The 23,635-nt window shown below is 38.9% G+C and overlaps 1 protein-coding gene and 1 non-coding gene across 3 annotated transcripts in view; one reads left to right on the top strand and one right to left on the bottom strand.

Moving 5' to 3' along the window:
• Nucleotides 1–1,304: 1,304 nt before the first annotated feature.
• On the bottom strand, nt 1,305–1,376 carry trnap-cgg (transfer RNA proline (anticodon CGG)). Its single transcript has one exon. It is a non-coding gene; the product is annotated as a tRNA-Pro (tRNA).
• Nucleotides 1,377–3,273: 1,897 nt separating this feature from the next.
• The window catches only part of taok2b (TAO kinase 2b), a 40,756-nt gene continuing 20,394 nt past the window's right edge, over nt 3,274–23,635 (top strand). For both annotated transcript variants that reach the window (XM_053511409.1, XM_053511408.1), the window contains exons 1-10: nt 3,274–3,740; nt 11,634–11,774; nt 11,868–11,939; nt 13,258–13,359; nt 14,641–14,686; nt 18,179–18,275; nt 20,104–20,217; nt 20,627–20,718; nt 21,969–22,062; nt 22,208–22,289. In XM_053511409.1, the coding sequence (XP_053367384.1) occupies nt 11,643–11,774; nt 11,868–11,939; nt 13,258–13,359; nt 14,641–14,686; nt 18,179–18,275; nt 20,104–20,217; nt 20,627–20,718; nt 21,969–22,062; nt 22,208–22,289 (831 nt within the window). In that variant the 5' untranslated portion in view covers nt 3,274–3,740; nt 11,634–11,642. The remainder of the gene's footprint in view (nt 3,741–11,633; nt 11,775–11,867; nt 11,940–13,257; nt 13,360–14,640; nt 14,687–18,178; nt 18,276–20,103; nt 20,218–20,626; nt 20,719–21,968; nt 22,063–22,207; nt 22,290–23,635) is intronic.

Raw genomic sequence — 23,635 nt, forward strand, 5'->3', positions numbered from 1 at the left:
GTTAAAAATTTTCAGTCTGTGATAATTTGGGATGCCATGTCATGTGCTGGTGTTGGCCCACTGTGTTTTATTAAGTTACTTGTCAATGCAAACTATTTCATGGTTCTGCCTGCTGATAAAACTTTATGGAGATGCTGATTTTCTATTCCAGAAGAACTTAGCACCTTCCCACAGTACCAATAAGTGGTTTGCTGATCGTGATATTACTGTGCTTAATTGGCCAACCAGCTCTCCTGATGTGAATGCCATACAAGATCACCAGGCTTATCACCTCCGTGCCAGGCTGCATTGATGCAGTAATCATGCTAAAGGAGCCCTGACCAAGTATTGAGTGCATAGATAAACATACCTTTTCAGAAGTTGAACATTTCTGTATTGTAAATCTTTTTTGATATTTCGAGACACTGGATTTTTTTAATCTTCATGCACAGCAAAGTGAAATCCTTGGGTTTCACTTTTAAATGAAATAATAATAATAATAATAATAATAATAATAATAATAATAACTTTTCCATGATAGTCTTTTTTAGGTGCACTGTGCTGTGTGGCAGGCAAGCTGTATACTAATGTGGTAGCAAACTCGAGCAAAGTAACTACATAAAAAGAGACAAAACTTTATAAAACTTAAAGATTTAAGTAAACTTTGTCTTTCTCTATCCATGTCATCTCTTTTCTCAAGATTTCCACAACAATACAACATGCAGCAACAATTGAAGAATAACAACAAGCATGGAGGTTTCTTAAGGGGGGCAAAAGATTAAATTTCAATTGAAATTTAAGTTTCATTGCATTTTTTGGCCAGAAAGTTACAGACCTAAGATAGGCAATTTGACATTAAAACCTGGGCTCTTACGGGATTTGAATCCAGGACCTCGCGCACCCGAAGCAAGAATCATACCCCTAGACCAACAAGCCAGTTTACATATAATAGATATATATATAGCCTACTGTATATATGATTGTTGTAAATGTGTGTCTTAACATATAATAAAAGAACGATTTTGATGAACCAAGCAGCCAAGTGAGAACCATAAAATTTAACCATTTGTTCAAGAGGGAGACTATTTAACATTAAAACAGGACTGTGATTTAAAACTTTCTATAGACAAATAATTGCAAGTATTCAAGTGACTTATGCCTTTTGCAGTAAATCTGATTGACTTTACTGTTTTCACTCATCTGGAATGAAGGGATAAATCATTTCAGACTGCTAAAGAACCAAGCAGCAACCATGAAATCATCAGTCCAAAGTTTCATTAGGTTTTGAACCAGATACCAAACAAGGTGAATTGACATTAAAATCCGGGCTCATCCGGGATTTGAACCCGGGACCTCTCGCACCCGAAGCGAGAATCATACCCCTAGACCAACGAGCCAGATTGCACATGTTTATAATGCTTGCAAACAAGTGTCTTAACCTACAGTAGCACAGTTCTGCAGGGTCATCATGCTAAACCTTTTAAAATTTTGGACAAAATATAGCAAGCACACTCATTTTTTTATTTGTGCTTTCAATTTAAAAACTGTAAGGCTTTACTGTTTTTCCAAAAATTTCAGTTTTATTCCTTTATTTGTGCAGAGTTGAAGTGATTCTTCTTGGAATGATTCATCTCTGAAAACTTTGTGATACCCTGATACTAGGGGTCTTTGTGATAAGCAGTGTACAGTAGTATCAATGTGCTCGTTATTCAGAGTGTGTCACACTAGATTTTTAAACATAGCGATAGCTACTTGCTATAATTATTTTTGCTTTTCTCTTGACATTGATGAGCACTGGTTTAATTTCACAGCATCACAGAAGTTAATACGTCTAGGTGCTAATCAACAGGTAGATTAAACCTGAAAAGGATATTCCTGGAAAATGAAAATCACTGAAATCACCCATGTCTTCATCAATAACTTTGCATGCCTTTACTGTTTTACTCTTTTAAAACCGAGCTGTTTAGAAGAGTCTCCAACATCCTCAATTTTTCCCTTAATGTACTTTATATTTATGTTTTTAAACACAGTTAAAAAAAAAAAAACTGGATGAGAGTCTCATCATCATACTTTGCTTGAAGTCCTTGGGTTGTCCTCATTTACACGAAATTTCATCACAAGTCCTTGTTTGACTTGAACTCGCCTCTCCTCTCCCAACTTTGTTTTCATTTATTTATTTATTTTAGCACAGCTTTAGAGTACCTGAGCCTCACAACAATCATTCCAGGGTTCAATTATCACTGATATGTTGTGCATATGACAAGTTTACTTGAAACATAGTGTAAAAAAAAATTATCCACATAAATCTATTGCAAGAAAATTCATTACATTTTTGATTGCAATTTTAGCATAACATTTGACTAGAAATAAGCTTAATACATTTAGGCTTAATACATTCCAGGTCCAGGCACCATGACATCAGCCCTATTACATCAAAGTGTGTGAAGATGTCATGATGCATGAAGGGCCCTCTTGTTCTTGTAAGGAATCTTCTGCCATTAGGATGCCTGAGCGGCTGGGCCCTGGGCGAGGCACGGGGTCATCACGAGATTTTCCTGCTTAGCTCACACACACTTGCACGTATGCATGTGAAACCTGGTACACATTTAAATCTCATTGAGCTGAACAGGTTTCGCTCTGCACATCATGTCTTCAACAGGAAGTCAGTTATTTTGGTTTGTTTGCAAAACAACACAATGTAATTTTGATATACTTCTCGTAGGCTGTTTATGCAATTACCATCAAACCGGGCCAGACATTATTATAATCCCAAGACATTAACGATGCAAAACTGTGAAGGGATTTTCGATTTCTCAAATGGTTCAGCTATGATGACGCATTAAACTTATGCTTAAAAGTGTTTTTTCAGCATTTAGGATCATTTTGGAGGTCCTAACATAAAATTCCCCCTATTCTATTAAAAATGGTCTCATAATGGTTTCGGTATGTCCACCTTTAAAAATGTCTGAGCCCACAGTCTTTCTTTTTAGTGTTCCAAAGTGGCGGTGGCACAGGTGATTGAAATGATATCTACCAAATAGTCTACACACCCCTGTTTAAATGCCAGCTTTTTGTGAGGTAAAAATGAGGCCAAGATAACTACTGTATGTTTGGCTAGGTTGAAGAACATTGCAGTTTGCTAAAGATGCTAAATATTGGGTTTTTTTTTTTTTTGCTTTTGCTTTAATCGTGTTTGGCCTGTAGAGGGCGACAGCTGTGACGCGAACGAGTTTTATCCAACAGAGCCGTAGAGGAAACGGTGGCACTGTGAATGTGAGCGTGTGTTAGTGTATGCGCGCGCGCGCGTGTGTGTATGAGCTTCCGCTCGGCTCCCGCCCCGCTCCGCCATCATCCCGTCCTGAACAATACCGAGGATAAAGAAATAAAGAGTTATGGGAGCGGCGCTGTGTGACAGCTCGCTCGGAGTGAACCAGTGACCCCGGGGGGAGTGATGAATTAGGATGGAGGCGGTGAGAGCGGCGGAGAGCCGGGCTGTAGCGATCCGCGGATCAGGCGTTTTTACTCTGACAATCAGCTGATGCAGCCTGACTCGCGTGTCTTTAACGGTTTTAACGGTCCAACGCGCCAGTTGTTTTTTACCCGCGCATTGAGCGATAATAACACTGTGGCCTGATGTTCAGATGAAGATTGCCTGGTTTTAAAGACGGGAGCGAAGGTTTTTATTTATTTATTTTTTATTCCAAGTCAGGCCGGACACTGAGCTAGCTTTAGCTTTAGCTAGCTACAGCGGAGACACCACGGTAAGGGGCTTCTCCTTAAAAACCCTCTCATCACTGCTTTATCATCATCATCATCATCTGCTTCTCAACTGCATCATCATATCTGTGTTTCTTCTCTGCACATATTCTTTCTACTCAGTCTTGTTTTTTTTTTTTTTCTTTTTCACCCTGACATTTCAATGTTCATTCCCAGGTTATTTACAGGCCTGATTGATTGATTGATTGATGATATGATTGATTGATGCAGATTGTTGTTGTTTTAGATTGACAAGTCGTTCCTGCAGATTAGGGATGGGTGTGGATGTGAACCAGAACCAAGGAAACAGCAGTGCAGGAGGCGGGACATGTGTGTGTCGGTGTGTGCCTGAGTGTGTGTCTGTGTGTAAGAGAGAGAACAGGAGGAGTAGGGGAGGGCAAAGAGAAGAAAAATGATAATAAATGGTAAAATGCATGCAGAGCTTTATTTGATAAATAAGCAATAAACTAGTTAAGATCAGTGCTGTTGTAGTAACGATGATAATCCACGACATGGAAAAGAAGGTGTGAAGAGGAGTAAGAGTACTGTGTTTTATTCTCCTTACACCACGACAGACATGTTCACATGTTCCATAGGTCAGTCCTGGGCGATTCATTCATCTTCTATACAGCTTTATCCTGTGTACGGGGTCGCCTCCATTCATCACACAGTCCCAGAGGAAACCCAATAAGGATAGGGTGGAATGCAAGCATGCAAATTCCATACAAACGCACACAGATACGAGACAGGAATTGAACCCGATCCACACACGCACACCCCGATTCTTACACACACCAATTTGCAAATGCCAATCAACCTAATTGTCAAAGGAAAACGGAGTACCCAGAGGAAACCTCCAAATCATAGGGAGAATGCAAGCATGCAAACTCCATGCACTCATTCCGAGGTGGGAATCGAACCCCAAACCCTATAGATGCAAGGATACAGTACATTTGATTAACAGTCCTATTTGATTCAACTTCTTAACGAGCATACTGATGTACAAGACCAGAAATGACAACAAAAAATGCTGTAGTAAAAAATATATCACGCAGACTGCAGTCAGGATCCGGATTGAGTGACAGTTCAATCCAGACCCTGAAGCTTTTCTGGTAAATAAGAATACTAGAAATCTAGCGTGCGGAGTGTGCGGAAGAAGCAGAAACGAAAGCACAGCATAGCTTAATCCAAGAAAAGGAAAGTAGACTATGAAAACTGAACCTTCAAAGATGAATGGACAGATCAATGTATGTTTATTCTACCAGCAGGAAGTTTAAAACCAGTCTATCTCATATATTGTGAAATGGTGGCGATAATAAAAAGCAGCACCACTATGAGACAAAACACAGATCATTTGAGCAAATATATCTGCAGTGGTCCGAGGTGAGGGCGTGTAAAACACCTGAACTGAGAGCCCGGTATGACGGAGCAACCAAAGTCTTTTCACATTCATTTACAGCCCAGCTGCGTGCAAATGAAGATTCACTAAAGATTGTTTGTATTTTATACAAATACAAGTAAATATTCTAAGATTAAATTATCCACAAAATTATCAATAAATTTTATAAGAATGCAATGGAAAGTATAAACTGCTCATTTTTATAGACTTACAGTGGCTGCACATACAGTATATAGGGATATGCATCCTTACACAAACATGAAATTTGAACTTTGGGTCAAAGAAAATTTTATTGACCGGACATTCTTAACTTTTGATTCATTAACCCTGCTTTAAAAATTAGGACTGTGCGATTTAACCAAGGTTGTGTTAAACGATTCAATTAATTGAACCTGTGTGACCCTAAAGTTAAGAAAAAAACGATTAAGAAAGAAGAAAAGATAATTGCTTTGTAGAAGATATGACGTTTACGACACATTGTTACACAACATTTCGAAGCTTAATAAATACTTTTAGTCATTTGAAATAATTAATAACTCGTAAGAGATATAGCCGTTTGAGACAAATTGGACAAGAATGAGTGCGAGAGAGAGCGAGACCGGGTGCAAGCTTCATGGCAGCAGTAGTGACGGCATTTTGCCATCATGTCTTGACCAGTTGCTGCGATGCCCTATTAATTTCAGAAACCACGAAGGCACTTAGTTGCTGTGGCATTTTATTTTCTTATGGTGCCTATGTGCAAAAGTTAGTTCCCAATTTCTTTGTGTAGAAACATAAGTCATCTGATCGTAGTATTAGGCATATACAACTTCAGACAAAGAACGATTTTTTTTTCACTGTGCCATTATTTATTTAACAAAATGAAGGTAAAAAGATCATGTAGGCAGTACTAAGTACCTCCATGATTTAGTACCCTGTAGATCCACCTTAAGCATCAATAACTTTACATCGTTTTGGTCCATTCTTCTTTACAACATTGTTCCAGTTCATTGAAGTTTTTAGACATTCACTTATGCACAGCGCTCTTAGGGTCCTGCCACAGCATTTCAACTGGGTTGAGGTCTGGACTTTGACTAGACCATTCCAAAACCTTGATTTATTATTTTTTTTCCCAAAACTTTTATTCCAGGTCATGTGGCTGCAAAAACAAGCCCAAATAATTACGCTTTCACCACTGTGCTTGACGGTGTGTAAGGTGTTTCTGTTGAAATGCTGTTTGTTTTTCCGCCAAACATGGCATTGGCAGTAAAGCCAGACATCTCCACTTTGGTCTTATCTGTGTATAGGACATTGTTCCAGAAGCCTTGTGGTTTGTACAGTTTTCAAACCTCATTCGTGCTTCCATGTTCTTTTTTTTAGATAGAAGAAGTTTCTTCTGGCAATGCTTCTAAACAAACTGTACTTGTTCAGTCTTCTTCTAATTGTGCTGTCATGGACTTTTAACATGGTCAGTAAGCTGTGTAGAGTCTGACAGTAGCTCTTGTGTTTTTTGTATTTCTCTCACTATTGCACAGACAGACCTTGGTGTAAATGTGCTGGGATGGCCACTTCTGGAAAGATTGGCAACCTCTAGAATAATTTTCACTTCTGTAGAAGCTTAAACTCCAAATGTTTTAAAACTCTTTCCAGATTGACGTGCAGCAATAATTGCTTCTCTAAGACCATTGCCTATGTCTTTTAATTAGATTCAAATAAACTCCAAGAGATTGCAATAGGAAGAAACCTTGAGAGGAACCAGACTGAACAGGGAACCAATCCCCATTTGGATGATAACGGATAGCAGGAAGGATATCTTTGCCACTTGGTATTGTGTGTTAACACACACCGGAATGCACCAGCCAAGCAAACTGCCAAAACTTCTGCTTTTATAGTGGCCTGCACACCTGCTGATGATAAGTTAGTCAAAGGCTGAGGATTAACAACACTTGCCATCTGAAATCCTGTGGATGCAGTAGGGGAATATTTATTATTGCCCACATGTTTTTGTTTTTTTTCTTTTTGGCTTAATTTTTGTCAAATTAATAACACCGTGGTGGGAAAAAAAATCAGTATGGTACAGCATTGTTTGTCTGAGGTTGTATTTGCCTAAAACTGAGACCCGCTATGATCAGATGATTTACAAAACTTTTAAGCATGGGTGAAGGTGTCCTAAAAAAAAGAAAAAGTAATTAAAATTATCAAAATATATTTGGTTATCAGTGAGTAAAATCAGCAACTACTACTTCCCACATCCTGGGTGGCGCGCCCTCAGTCTGTCACAATGTGCTGCTAGTACTATATTTGCATGTGGCAAGACTTTGCTAGTGTATGTACAGTAATATACAATAGCAGTCAAAAGTTTGGACAATACCGTCATGAGGGTTTTTTCCGATTTTTATTTCTTCCCACTTTGTAAAACAATGCGTCCAAAATATGCAATAATCTTTTTGGAACAGTGGATATTGAGATCTGTATCTGCTACTGTATCTGTATCTGAACAGTTGATATTAAGATGTATCTGCTACTTATTGTCTGTAAATTTTTCATAACGGCTCTAATCTGAGGTGCTGTTTGATGTTAATTGGTGATTTCTGCGGCTGGTAACTCTAAATGGACTTCTCCTCTACTGCAGAGGTAACTTTTAGTCTCGCTGTCCTGGGAAGGTCTTCATGAGAGACAGTTTCATCATGAAGCTTGATGGGGTTTTGCAAATGCACTTGATGCGATACTGTTCTTGCAAGAACTGTTCCAGAACAGCTGATTAAATTCTGCACCTAAGTGGTCTAGCATTTTCAGGTGAGAAATACAGAAACAACCAGATATACGATTTATTTTTTAAAATATTTGCACAACAGCTGCAAGTTGCAGCTCGTCCCACTGCGCGAAAAAGATAAGACTTGTTCAGTTATATAAACCGGTAGGCTTAAAAATGTAATGCTAATGAGAATTGACTTGTGCCAAAACAAAACGTCTTGTTGCACAGGATCCAGGGAAAGGCTGATTTGCGCTCTGCTGTGCAATACAATTTGGTTCTTAATGAGATATTATGTTGCTTGCTCATTTACAATCACGGTGTCTTTCCGATGAATTGCAGAGTTATTTTACATGATGTGGATGATCACAAGCAAGGTTGCAAGGTCAGAGGAAACCTTCATTTTTTTTTTTTACTTTGACTTTAAGTTGTCATGTGATGACAATAAAGCCCTCTCTGAAATGAAAAGACAGTTCTGCTCTTGGGCGTGATTACCTCGGTGCCTCTTGTAGACCTTCAGAAATGCCTTAGTGCCCCTGCTATTTGTAGGACATTCAAGGCAATTATAGCAGCGCCCCATGAGGAGTTCAGACAGGGCGATCAGTTCAAACTCCAAGAAGTTATTGAGTGTAAAAGTAAATTAAGACGGTTTTAAACAAAGCTCAATGTGGAATGGGGGCAGTGACCATGAGTCCATTGAAATCCAAGTCACAACAGTATATCAGTATACAAAGTGCTATAGTGTGGGTGCATATTAACAAGTCAAGGAAAAAAACTCAACATTCATATTATTTTGAAGTTGAAAAGTTCTTTCTCATTTGGCGCCGCACTAACATTTGGCAGTCTGTTGAAGTTTTTCATGGCGTGTTTTCTATAATATTAAGTATTTATTTATCTTTTTATCTTTCTCACTCTTCGTTTACAATTTTCCTTGTGGATTAATAAAGTACATCCATCCATCCATCCATCCATCCACAGGGCTCGAAATTAACTTTTTTATTTGGTAGCACTGGTGCTCCCAACTTCAAAAAGTTAGGAGCACCAGCAAAAATTAATGAGCACCACAACTACAAATTGTATATTAACAGATTTCGTTAATTTGAAAACACCAATCAACACTAACAACAAACAGCTACAACAAATCCCTAAAGCTTTACATATTCTGTGGCCAGGATTTGAAATTCAGTCTTCTGGCTCGCTGTCCCTCTGACATCCCTCATCTTTTGACTGAGGCTGAGGCATCAAAGGCTTCCAAAGGAGGTCCCTCAACGCTGATTCGAATTAGATCTTCTACCGTGTTGGGGTGTAATGAAGATCTAATGTCTGACTTTATGCGCTTTTGGATAGAGAACATCAGCTCCCATAGCCACTGTCTTCTGCATCCAGTTGTGGCATGACTCCCCAAGACCAGCAAATGCTGACTTAGTGGCTGCATAGATTCCTAAAATATTTCCCACTAGTTTAATACATGTTTAAATGGGTCTAACATCATTAACACTTTAACAAATCCATTTATAATATAAAAACCAACAAACACATTCAGTTAGACACTCAATACAATTTTTAAAAGTTAAATTAATATAGTAGACTATTAAACGACCGCACTCCTTGACAGACAGGTCAGTGTCTCCATCGATCATGAATGAGATGTACTGGGCTGATACTTTAACTGCAGTGTTCTCAAGGAGGGTATCTGCTATTATGCCGATGATATTGGCACTTGACTTGTCATTAGCATATGTTATGTTAATTGCAATACCGTTCTTTTTCATTAGCTGCAACATGGGTTTGAATTTAGTAAAGGCTAGCTCTTCTTTGGCGATAGTGTATGCCGTGTTAAATTTTACGTTCAGTTCTGCCAACTGCGCGGAACGGCTGGCAGTATCCTGACGATTAAAAGCCTCAACGATCGAACCTGTTGAAACTGAACATTTTGCTACACACTTGTCCCTACATTTCTTGTGTTTGGCACTCTCACCGTGTTTGACCAAGCCCGCGTGCTTAAAGTGCGTCGATTCAGTGGCGAACGCTGTTACCTGCAAACTCCGTCCCACAGGTTTTACAGTGAATTTAGTGCATAGAGCCATTTTCATAGCGGAGCCACTCGAAGTCTTCAGCCATTCCCTCCGAAAACTGTACGCCTTCTTTTGTAGCACCATTATTTGTAACGTTATATGGTTTGCAAAAGAAATCAGTGTTCTTTTTATTTTCCCTCTTCTTCACCTCTTTAAATTAAAATTTCCCCGCTGTAGTTAGCGCCGTCACCTGACTGAGTGATTGACAGCTATTATTAACCAATCTAAAATCTTGACAGCAGAACGTCATCGTATCAGCATTCAGCGCACAGAACACATACATACTGTTAACGTATTAATCTGTTTAATTTGTAGAGAAATTAAAACAGGTCGCACGGCAACAATTACATGCACTCGCACCAATGCTCCCAAATATATTTTGAGGTCCCGATGAAATTTCGGGAGCATATGCGACCAAAATAGTCGCAATTGCAAGCCCTGATCCATCCATCTATCCAGGGCCTGTGCCATTGCAGCTCCTGCAGTTACAATAGTGTTTAATAGTTAAAAAAAAAAAATAAAGGATATATTTTAATCATAAAATGTTGGTCGTTCAACACTAGCATCAAAATAAAAAAAATAAGTATGTAATATTATATTACATTAATAAAAGGCAGTTAACAACACTGCAAACAGTTTGTAATAAGTGTTACGGTAGTATCGAGTTCATGCTAACTAATATAATTAGGGATGCACCGAAATGAAAATTCTGGGCCGAAAACGAAACCGAAATTTTTGGATGCGCTTGGCCGAAAACCGATACCGAAACCGAAAATGGCTTCATTAAAAAACGTGTTTAAAATATTTTCTTTTTGTTTGTATAAAAAAAATGTTGCATATTGCAACTTTGCTGTCCTCATCTGAAACTTTTAAGTGCTTCCAAACCGTCGACATACTCCGTGTTTGATGCGTAATGACAGCGCGAACGAGACGGGAGGATGGGAGAGGCGTGGCGACAATTTCGGCTTTTATTTTCGGCGCTTTCTTACGTTTCGGCGGCCGAAATTTCGGTGCATCTCTAAATATAATGATCATAACTGTAATATAGATGACAATGGAGACGTCTCGAATTGTCCAGTGGAGCCGAGTTGACTGACTTATCATTAAAGACTTCTGCCCTGAGAGATTAAGTAATCCAAGAGAGGTCTAAAAAGAGAATATACATATCGAGTAAAGCTGCACCATTCGATTGGCCGGTGAAAGGCCTCACACGTAGCTGATTTTGTGGATACAGGATTTTTATTTTTGAGTCCTGTAACCTTCTTTTGGTCATTGAATTTGGCAGGTGTATCGAAGCCTGTGTAATTTAAATTTGTGTAAAAACCTGCTTCTATCAAAAGGTTTTAGAAGGAAAGAGGACAGACCTGCATTTTGTTGGTTCTGTCCAATTTTCGGCTAATGCAGAACGTGAATAATTCTTGAAATGTAATTTTTTTTTTTAAATAGTAATTTTATTTTCATGATGATTGTAAATGCCATATTAGACCTGAGTTGTTCAAAAAATTGAAGAACCTGATGACACTGCAAAACTGTGATGTTTTTTTTTTTTTCGTGTATCGAAGATTTTTAAAGACATTGCCCTGTGATACAAAAGATCACACATCATATTTAAAAAAAATTTTTACTCACACAGTTGAGTGAATAGTAAGAATAGTCATTTCACAGTTACTCTTTATCTGATGTCTGTGTGAAGGCGCTGGCCATGCCATCGAGTGTGCGGGCCGGGAGTCTGAAGGACCCGGAGGTGGCCGAGCTCTTCTTCAGGGAGGATCCAGAGAAGCTCTTCACAGACCTTCGCGAGATCGGCCATGGCAGCTTCGGGGCCGTCTACTTTGTAAGTGTGTGGTCGATTAAGATGTTCTGTTTAGGAGCGCGAGTATTCATCACTAGTGAAAAGTGATAAATCATTTCCCTTGTTCGTTCACAGGCCCATGACATCCGCACCAATGAGGTGGTGGCCATTAAGAAGATGTCGTACAGCGGCAAGCAATCGAACGAGGTGAATTTATTTATTTATTTTTATAAATGTAGTAGCATAGGAACATGGAACGGATCAGTATCACAGTACTTCATTACATCGCGATACACATCGTGACGTTTTTATGTCACTTGGTCCCACAACATTTATTGTATCTGTTTGACGTAACTGGAGTCTGATACGACTCCGCATCTCATTTCAAACACCTTGTCGCCATGCGGAAATGTAGTTAGGTAGAGGTACAGGTATTCCTTGGAGGATGTAGAAGAGTAAAAGTAAAAAGTATCCTCTAATAAATCTACTCAAGTGAACTACAGATACATGAAAGATTAGTAATAAAGTAAATGCACTTAATTACCTTCCATCTCTGTATATTGTAATTATAATATAATATTATAATTATATAAGGAAATTATAACTATGTCTATTTAAAGGAGTGATGAACAGGAAAAGAGGAAAAATACTCTATTTTACATTTATACACTGCTCTGCTAAAAACCTGCATTGAGCAACTTATGAGATGAAGTCCCCTACATATGAACGGAGATCCCGTTCGTAAGTCCAATTTGTTTGTAAGTCATTGTCTAGGTACCAGGATACTAACACAGTTGGCTATACGCAATGTAAAACTAACATGTTCTGTGATCTTGTCCTTATTCGTTAGAATCGTGCCATTAATTCATGTTAAAAGATCGAGCAATGTCTGTCATTATTTTTATTATTTTAGCATTTCCACACATGCCTTCCAAAAAAGAAAAGTTGACAGGATTGTGAATAAACAGCCGTCTGTCCACAAGGAAACCACTTCTTAGTGAGATTCATTAGAAAATGGTTTCAGTTTGCTAGGGAGTATAACGATTAGACTCTGGAATGATGGAAAAAGTTCATGTGGTCTGTCCAGTTTGTCCAGATTGTGTCTGTTGCAGAGCGATGGGCGTGTTAGGGTAAGAAGGGAAGCTCATGAAGTGATGCACCCATCATGCATAGTGTCTACTGTACAGGCCTCTGGAGACAGTGTTATGTTCTGGGGGTGGTTCAGTTCTCAGGTCTAGACTCAACGCAACGTTATTTGGCAGTAAAATGAAGTCAGCTGACCACCTGAATGTACTGAATGACCAGATTATCACATCTATATATCTTTTCTTCACCTGGTGGGACAGACATATTTCAGGACTCAAATTGTGAAAGAGTGGTTCTGGAAGCATTAACTGCTAGCATGAGCAACTTTTAATTGCATCGTGTCGAGATTGTATCGTTGTGTATCAGGAAGAAACATATCGTCCCAGGCCTACAAATAGATACGTGACCAGATTTCTTTGTTCTCTCGTTCCTGCTGCAGAAGTGGCAGGACATCATCAAAGAAGTGAAGTTCCTCCAGAAGCTGCGGCACCCCAACACCGTGGAGTACAAAGGCTGCTACTTGCGAGAGCACACAGCATGGGTGAGTGTGTGGGAGGGAGGGAGGTAGAGGGAGATTGCGCTTTCCTGAGTAAAGTGTACACTGGCGCAGTAACGCCATTTCCTTTTGACTGCTGAAGCTTTTCTGCTTTGTGCTCTGACTGACAAAGTATTTCCCACCATTGTTCTTAAAGTTGTGCTGATTTACCGAAAAGGGCACTGCTAAATCTCTCTTACACACATACACACACAAAATGGCATTTTAGTTCTCGTTTCAGCATGTCGAAGGGAAAAGAAAAGTGTTTACACCAAAACAGGAACTAAATAACTGTTGCCAATCAGTTGTTGTATAATGCCTGCGAAAGTACCAAAGTGAAGTCACAACGAGACACCACCAGCTGAAGCTTTAAATAGAAAACATGTAACTGTGCTTAAAATACTGATACCAGCATCTACAATGCGTTGTGTCATTTAGGAACCTTCTAAAGTTGTTTTCTCATTAGGGCCCCTGGCCTGTTTCAGAGTACAGTTGACCCCAAAGTGTGAACACAAGCGTTCCAGGTTCGGGGACCGTACCCGGCTCTAAACGTGTACTGGGTTTCATGCAAGTACACAATATGCTTGTGTATGAGCCTATGCACCAAATTTGGCAGGTTCCAACTTGTCTGCCAATTTCCATGAATTTTTCAGCATTTCAGTTAAGACTTCCTAAAAAGCCCCGAAAGTGAAAAAACAAATCCTTAAAAGAACAAGAGGGCCCTTCACACACCATGATGACACAGGGCTGATGTCATAGTGCCTGGGCCCTAATAAAACACTATGACGTTATAGTGCTTGAGCCCTAAAAACACACTATGACGTTATAGTGCTTGGGCCCTTATAATACACTGTGACTCATAGTGCTTGGACCCTAATAACACACTATGACGTCATAGTGCTTGGGCCCTAATAACACACTATGATATCATGGTGCTTGGGCCCTTATAATACACTGTGACTCATAGTGCTTGGGCCCTAATAACACACTATGATATCATGGTGCTTGAGTTCTAATAACACACTATGACGTCATAGTGCTTGGGCCCTTATAACACAGTGTGACTCATAATGCTTGGGCCCTAATAACACACTATGGCGTCATAGTGCTTGGGCCCTAGTAATAGTGTATGCAGGTGTTCCTGGGCATAGAACAAATCACTCGTGTCTAATGTAAATGCCCCTTATTTGTAGGAATAAGAGATAGACGGTATTACTAAATGTTGATCAGTCAGTGCCATTTATCTTAATCATCTTCTCTCTCTCTCTTTCTCTTTCTTTTCTTTAGCTGGTGATGGAGTATTGTTTGGGTTCAGCCTCCGATCTAATAGAAGGTAAGCGCCCCCCCCGGTTATCATAACATATTTACTACTATACCAGTATGTTGCTGTATGTTTTTTTTTTTTTGGATAAACATGAAACAGCTGTACTTTAATTGAGATCAGGAGGAAAAAATGGTACACGTACAGTGTACAGCAGGTGAGATTAGACAAACTGTATCATGTGTCAACTTTAGGCATGAAAACACTGTGTACACCTGGTCGGACACGGACACAGGGACGATGACAGACGCATGAGTCGGCATTCAGACAGGACAGGAAGGCTGAGCGAGTAAATAAACCCAGTGAGAGACTAAAAGCATAAAAGAGTCCGTTCTTATATAGATAAAAGTAAAGTAACTACGGTGTAATACACTTACCTGTTCAATTAAGAACCTTAATTTGTTCGGAATTTTCCTCACTGCAGGGCCTATGACTCGGACGTTAAGCTGCTTTAACTAGAGAGCTCATTATAGCCAAGTAACAGGATGTGGTTGTGTCTCAAACTCGGTTAAATGACTCAGGAGAAAGCTGATCAGTTATAGTTTTGACTTTTGGAGGTTGACACTGTCTGTTTATTATCTGATCTCTTTTAATTATTCCTGTTCTTATTCTAGTGTTCTGTGCTTTTAGCACATACAGTACTGTGTAAAAGTCTCGTCATTACTTCATATTAAGGTAAATAATGTAGACTAAATTAAAGAAATGTGAACAAATGTTTTACTGCGACAGGCTGCACAGTCCCTAAAGATACAGCTTAAAAATTGGTTGTTTATGTACCAACCTCAGCAGCAGCCTCGTTTCCCCTCTCGCCTGTTCCAACCACACAGCATTCAGCCTCACCAGTATACTAATCACCGGCCTGATCGTCTGTCATCATCTGTTTCTCACTGGTTCATGCCTTAAGTTAGATGCTTTTTTTATATGCTTGAATGATTCATAGGTCACTGTGTGGTGTAACAAACACAAACCATTTGTCTGAAAATGCTCAGAGACTGGTACAGAGACTAGACTGAAAATGTGAGACAAAACGTCCTTCAGGAAGCCTGGACAAGTATCGCCTAAAGACCACATTAAAAGTACAAGAAAGTCTGGCTCTTTGGAAACATGTAGCTTTTAGTGTCTGTGTTTAAATATAAAGATGTCTGATAACATTGTACATTTGGTGTAGGTTGTATTTTATGCCTTTTAAACTTTTTAAACTCAAGTAATGTTTTCTTACTGATAAAAAAAGTATTACTGTAATAAGATAAGTATTGATAAAATAAGTACAAACTGTGTTTACACAACTACAGTAAATCGTAGTTTATGTTGGGGCACACAAGGTATCAGTTTTTTGTGCATCCTTTTTTAGTGCATAAAATGCAGTTTGGAACACAGCCCTAAATCCCTGTTGTGAATGCGTATTATTTGCGGTAAGGCCCGTAGCGGAGTGTGATGTAACACGGTGAACAATGGGAAATACACACTGTGTGTACTGTAGCTTGCAGAGCTATGCAGTCACCAATTTATTCTGTCTTCATTGGATTCATCGGATCTTCATAAGAGACATGACATTTAAATAATCAACACCAACGCACTTGAGACCTTTTGGTAGTTTTTAATATTTCAAAACCGGTAAGAAATCTAGCAGCTTGAGACAAATCAGACAGTAAACAATATTATTGCTACAGAATCTAATCAAATCACAATTGCAATAATTAGCTTTAAATTTAATTAATCTGTACATTCTTCTCATCTCCAGCTTTAAATGAGCAGGTCACAACCTTTTAAAAAATAGTTTACTATCATTATTAGTATAATATGAGACAGCTGCATTGTGCAGCAATAGGGAAACCATCTCATCCAAAACTACAGTCCCAAAAGCATGTAGAATACATCAAGACAATATTACAGTGAACAAGATCCACCGATTTCATCAGTTCAGACGATCCATTTATTATGACCCGACACTGTGTGTGACAAACGAGCTCGAGGAAGGTGTCGGAGTTTCCACCTCCCATTCATTCACACGTCGCTGCTGGCCAATCACGGAGAACGTGGGTGGACAGTTAAGACACGCCAGATTCAGAGACCGGCTTTTTCTAAACCCCCAGACTACTTTACAAGAATACCATGAGAGTGAGAACGCTTTGTATTAATCACTGCTCAGCAAATCCGGCATGGCTGCTGAACTCACCGCAAAGCTTTAATATGTGTGACTAAACTTCCTGATGGAGACACTAAACGATATGAAATGGTTGTACACCTCCTTCAGCCTCGCTCTGACCACAGAGGACTTGCATGGAATGTGAACTTAACCCACTGTTGTACTCCCTTTTAATGGAAATCCACTTTGCTAAATATAGCACTTGCATCATATTTTAGTTTACAACTATCCTGGATCTCGTCCCAAAAGAGACAAAGAGAGAGCTGATCCTTGTCGGTACGAGTGCTCTCTGAGCATCAGCAAGGTTGCAGGATAGAGAACATACAATTATACAACATGCACTATATTGCCAAAAAGTATTTACTCACCTTGCGACCTTGCTTTGTGCCCTGTTGCGCAGCCATGTTGGAACAGGAAGGGGCCCGTCCCCAGACTGTTCCCATAAAGTTTTGAGAATGGGATTGTCCCAAATGTATGCTGAAGCAATAAGAGTTTCTTGGGCCAAGCCCAATGACCAACATGACTGCGCAAAAGTGCACAAAGCAAGATCCATAAAAGACATAAATGAACAAGTTTGGTGTGGAAGAACTTGATTGGCCTGTTGAGTCCTAGTTTAACCTTTAGGATGAATTAAAGCGGAAAATATGAGTCTCACCATCTCGTCCAACACCAGTATCTGACCACACAAATGCGCTTCTGGAAGAATGGTCAATAATGTCCATAAACACACCCCTAAACCTTATGGAAAGCCTCTATAGAAGAGTTGAAACTGTTATAGCAGTTATAGCAATGTGTGGACCAACATCATATTAAACCCCATGGATTAAGAATTAGATGTTACTCAAGTTCATGTGCATGTAAGAGCAAGGCGAGCGAACACGTTTGGAAGTATAGTGTATCACCAAAACTCGTACTATAAAGCAGCTCCAAGTTTCTTAATATAATTAACACAAGGGATATCACCTGGTCCTTGCTGATTATAAACTTTAGTTTTAAGGTTGTGGAAGCTTGAACTGTCTCCTATCATCATTACCATCTTTTATCCAAGGACCATAAAGCATCCTGACCACAAGATTAATGGGTACAGTGCCCTAGGAGTGCTCACCAAGTCAGAATGGACCGAATCTAACAGAACAGAGCTGAACTATTCAGATTTTAGGAACCTACTGGTTATCACTATTCACGATTACTAAATAGCTTAATCATTTCTATGAAATTATTTTATTGTTTCTTTTTTAATGTCAGCGTTACACCATACCTTACAGGTTTAATTACAAGTAAGGACGGTAAGCGCCCGATGGTGGTACACTGTTAAAACTGGAAACTGCTGATGTGTATTTCTTTCTGTCTTCTCTCAGTGCACAAGAAGCCGTTGCAGGAAGTCGAGATTGCGGCGATCATTCATGGTGCACTGCAGGGCCTGGTGTACCTCCACTCCCACAACATGATTCACAGGTAGAGTGCCAGCTCCTCCAGCTTGCTTTTTTTTTTCCTTCCTAGCTTTAATATTGATTGGTTCTCTTTTTATGTACCATTGTGTGTACCCTGCTCACGATAAGTACAAAAGCATGTAAAAAAAAAAATAAAAACTTAATCTAAGCTGTATATATGGAAGGAATGTTTTGTCTGTACATTGGTCAGAACTCTTTGTCTCAATGTGGAGAAGAAAAAGACAAACCATCTTTATCCGATCTACTTTTTCCATTTCTCATCTGTGATTCACTCTCCGATTATCAAACAGGGAGTGTAATCGGCTGACGACGAGAGAAGTACAAATTAGTGTAAACAAGGCGTAAACACACATTTTTTTTATATCCTCTTTTTTCCCCATTGATCGTAATAAGATGAAATGACAGTAGGTTTAAAATCTTGCTGTGAACTACAGTAGGTACATTTTGTACAATTTCCTAATATTTAGCCACCAGTCCAGTGGAGACCAAAACCATATAATGTCACACCGAACAACATTTTGTTGTAAAAAATAAATAAATAAGAGGTTCACCTTTGTCACTAATTACATTAAAGTTGATCAGCTTATTTTTTTGCTTTAAGTTTTTAATTATTTCTACCAATTTTTCTTCCCGTCAACAATCGGTACTTTAGCTAGTATACCCAATAAACACATTAATAAACCTAATTAACATAGGCATGCAACACTGTGTGCCATGCATTTATTTATTTATTTATTTATTTATTCCAACTGTTCTACATTGGGTCAAAAAGTTTTGACCCACTGAATTAAGTAACTTAAACTAGCCCTTTCCGATATTTTTACCAGATAGGAAAGCTACACCCGTCACCTTCGTAGCATCCTTGCTGTCTTGTTCAGCTTCTTGTTCGTCAGATGTAGTGACCGCGCCGAGATGAGATCTGTGTGGAATGGGAGAACAGAGCAGGGAGGTTTTGAGGTGTGTGACGAGTGCGAGTTTTAAACAACAACAGCAGCAGCAGTTATCAGCTAACACGCTGAAATCTCGTATAGCGTAGATCAGAGGTACCCACTGCACCTAATTAGTGCTAAAGCTGGTGTGCATCAAGAACAATTAACACAAAGCCCAGCTGAGATTAAGACTAAAGGGTACTACTTCCAGGCTTTTCTGTTTTGGATCGCATTAAAAATATAAAGTGTTTCACAGAGCAGCTGATAGAATGCACAATGTCTTTTTTTGTCGCATGTGGTAAAAATCATGCTATAGACGCTGACGCTGCTGAAAGCAGCACACTTGAAAGCAACCACTGAGGCGGCTTAATGTTGAATTCTTCATGGTTTGTGTGTGAATTACAGGAGTTGGGGGATATTACAGTATGTGGGGTCTTATTATTGTGTTTCTAGTGTGTAAAATGGGCTAAGACCCCAGCTTTTTCTGTTAAGTGTGCTTGTAAATGAAAATTACGAAGATAATATAGTTTAAGATCGTATTTATATCAGACAATTCAAGTAGTAGTTACCCTTTGAACCTCCTTTGCGTTTAATAAATAAATTGGAAACAAATTGCTTTGGGGTGCTTTGATGTCAGTCTAATAAAGTAAAAGACAGATTTGTTTATATTTTTTTTTCTGTAAAACGTCAACATGATTTCTTGCTAAAGAAACGTAATTGTTTTTAGATTTAAGATTAAAATCTTATTTAGATCAGACCCCAGGTAAAACCTGATAGTAGGTCAAACCCCTTCATAGTAGGTGTCGCTCCATTCCTGTGCCGTTATTGGATATTCACTGTGCATGTGATGTCTTAATTTCATGTCTTTTTACTAGCAAAATCTTTGCATGTGTTCTCTCACAGAGATGTGAAGGCTGGAAATATCTTGCTGACAGAGCCAGGGCAGGTGAAACTGGGGGATTTTGGCTCTGCTTCCATTGTGGCGCCTGCCAATTCCTTTGTAGGGACACCCTACTGGTGAGACGTGATCATTTTTACATTTAATTTAAAACATGTTTTATAATGAAGCGGTTAGGAAAAATTCTTGTCATTTTAAAAAGAGCTGATTAGAGCTGTGCGATCGATTGATCGAGCGATCGATTGATTAGTTTATTAATTATTTTCTTGGGAGATTTAATTCAACTGACTGTAAATTATGTAAACAAACATTTAAATGCTAAATGCTTAAAAACTAAAGACTTCCTCTAGAGTTTATGTGCGGTTTGTAAAATAGTGCCTCCTGCTGGCTTGGCGCAGAAGATTGTCAGAAACAAAAACAAACAAAAAGAGTTTTTTGCTTTGGATGAGACATGAGATTTAAACACTGCATTTCTGTTTATATTAGATATCTTTTTTATTAATTTTAGTATTATTATGTTTAATGTAGGATGGCCCCTGAGGTGATCCTGGCCATGGACGAGGGCCAGTATGACGGGAAAGTGGATGTGTGGTCACTCGGCATCACATCCATAGAGCTGGGTGGGTACCGGAGCTTTTGCAAAGAATCACGACAGAGTGTTACTTGTGGAGGATATTTGAAATGGTTAAGTTGAAAGAAGAGCAAAGTATTGTTTATTGGTCACTGTTATCGTAGGTTATAAGCAGTCTGTTTAATAAGCTAGTTGGGCGTTCAAGTCAAATCGGAACTTGTGATGATATCTCTCACAAATTAAGACGTAAAAAAACAAACAAACAAAAAAAACAGCAAACTTGTTGCCAACTTGTGGAAGAGACACAGTTGTCTGTGGGGTTGTACAATGACGTACAGTCCTGACTTCGCTCCACAGCCAATTCCACATGTTTGGACCATTAAGGGAGTTCCTGAGAGGCTAGCGTCTCAAACACGAATCAGACAAGAAGTCCGATCATAAGAAACTGAGATACCGGTACTAAGAAAACTTTCCACCCTGATGGTATACAAACATTAGTGAAACACTGGGATATGAGTTTTTTTTTTATAACTGATTTGACTTGTAGAGCTGTCTAAATGTAAAGGGAAGCAAAATAGATTAGGATTAGATTATTATTCGTAGTAGTATTAGTAGTAGTATTCAATAGTAGTATTAGTATTTACTTTTCAGTATGGTTAAATTTTTGGTGGATTAGTTCGTTGTTGCGTATCGATGTCGGGGTAATCTAATGACCTTTCAGTACTTGAGTACATGGTGAAGTGTTAACAGTAAGAAATAGTTTAAGCACATGTTTTGGGGTGAAACAGTTTTAAATCCTGGGTCTCCTATGAAGCCATGCAAGTGGGCACGTGTGGCATCTCTACTTAAGGAGAGCCATCAGCAATAATCTCACTTGATGTTGCATAGATAGTATAGTTTCTATAGTAGCCAAGCCAATAACACCTGCACTATCTGTTGCAACAATACATATTTGTGCATATTTATTAATATTATGATATTTAATTTTAGAAATACTAGTACTGACATTAAAAAATGCAGAAGAAAGTGTCTTGCTTTAGGAATAGGAATTTCTGTAGGTATACTGCATGCATTAGGCACACGTTACACGGAGGTGTTGAAAAGAAAATTGGACTAGGATTCCATCTCAAAAGAGCCAAATTGGCCTGAATGTGAAAATATCACGCTGACAAATGACTGTTCGAACCTTATGCAATAACATGAAAAAAGAAAAAAAAGGAAAAACTGTTTTTAATACAATAAAAACGGAAAGAGTTGTGCTGCTGAAACAAATCTGCTCGTTCTGTCTCTGTGTTGCAGCGGAGAGAAAACCTCCCTTATTTAACATGAATGCTATGAGTGCCTTATACCACATCGCTCAGAATGAGAGCCCAGTCCTGCAGTCTAATCACTGGTGAGAAATCATTTCCTATAAACACTACACAGTTGCCGCTCTCAGGAGTCTCCCTTCACACCCGAGTTTCTGATGATTTTATTTTTTATGCAATATCATTTCCACGCCTTCCTCCTCTTCTAACACTTGACTGTTTTCTTTTAAGGTCGGATTACTTCCGAAATTTTGTGGACTCGTGTCTACAGAAGATTGCCCAGGACAGACCTACCTCTGACGTGCTGCTCAAGGTGAGCTTAATTATTCAATCAGAATGTCTGCTCTCTTTGCTCTGGACTTTCTGGTTAGAAATAATATATATATAACCCACATAAACAGTCAAATCCCCCCCCCCAATCTCTTATGAAGACCTCACCTTCTACCAGTTGTTGTTCTAACTGCTTCTTCAATTGACTTATTTGAGTTCACGTCTGTTGATTGACTCGATTAGTTGAAAGCTTCCTACTTGCTTTCCCTGATGATGTCTTTCGCGGTGTTGGCAGTGTGTGTTGGGTTTTGTCTGGCAGCATTATGGAGATCAGATGCACTGAAGAGACCAGGGCCTGTATTCATAAAGCTTCTTAGTAATGAAATTCTAAGAAAATTCCTAGAATTATGACATTTTCCTAGAATTTACCCTTAAATTTAGGACTAAATCCTAGTAAAGACAAAAATTATTCACAAAACATCTTGGCCCTAAAAACAGCTCCTAAGGTAAAAATTGTTAAGAGTAGAAAGGAGGACTTTTAAGAGGCTTAAGAGTTTCTATAACAGAGGACAAAATGGCGGAAAGAAGAAATATTCTCCAAACACTGAATGTTTGGGTTTTCTTGTAGTTTTACTTCCTTCCAGAAGATTGTTGGCTACATACCATGCAAAAGTGCAACTGAAATCGACTGTCAATCTGCCATTTTGCTCCCATCAATCTGAAATGGATTATTCAATTCAATTTTATTTATATAGCGCTTTTAACAATGGCCATTGTCTCAAAGCAGCTTCACAAAAATGAAAAGAAAATTTAAAAAAGAAAATTTATGGAAGTGTGTATGTGTGAGAAAAATGTCTAGATAATAATGAGATGAATGAATGGATGATGAATGAAACATCTCTGATGAGCAAGCCAAGGCGACTGTGGCAAAGAAAAACTCCCTGAGATGGCAATAGGGAGAAACCTTGAGAGGACCAGACTCAACAGGGAACCCGTCCTCATTTGGGTGATAGAAATTATATGACGTGTGTTATGCAGCTGAAATTTTAGTATAACAGTAGTTATTTAAATTAACATAAAGTCCAGACAGACAAGTCAGCAGATGCATAGGGCAGATGTGGTCTGGATCACTGGGAGCTCAGGAGAAGCATGTGTGGCTCCAACCATCATGAAGAAGAATTCAGCTGGAGCTGGTCCTTCTCTGGATGCCTCAGGATCCTCGCAGGGTTGGCCTTTGTCCACTGAAGCTGGCACAATCTCCAGATGCCTCGGGATGGTTAGAAAAATAAAGAACAGCTGGAAAGAATTGGTGTAGTTGCCATACAAGATTTTTACAAGTAATAAAATCAGTTTGGTAAATAAATGTAAGAACTTGAATATAGAAACTGC

This window comes from Clarias gariepinus, chromosome 14 (assembly GCF_024256425.1).
Source record: "Clarias gariepinus isolate MV-2021 ecotype Netherlands chromosome 14, CGAR_prim_01v2, whole genome shotgun sequence".
NCBI lineage: Eukaryota > Metazoa > Chordata > Actinopteri > Siluriformes > Clariidae > Clarias > Clarias gariepinus.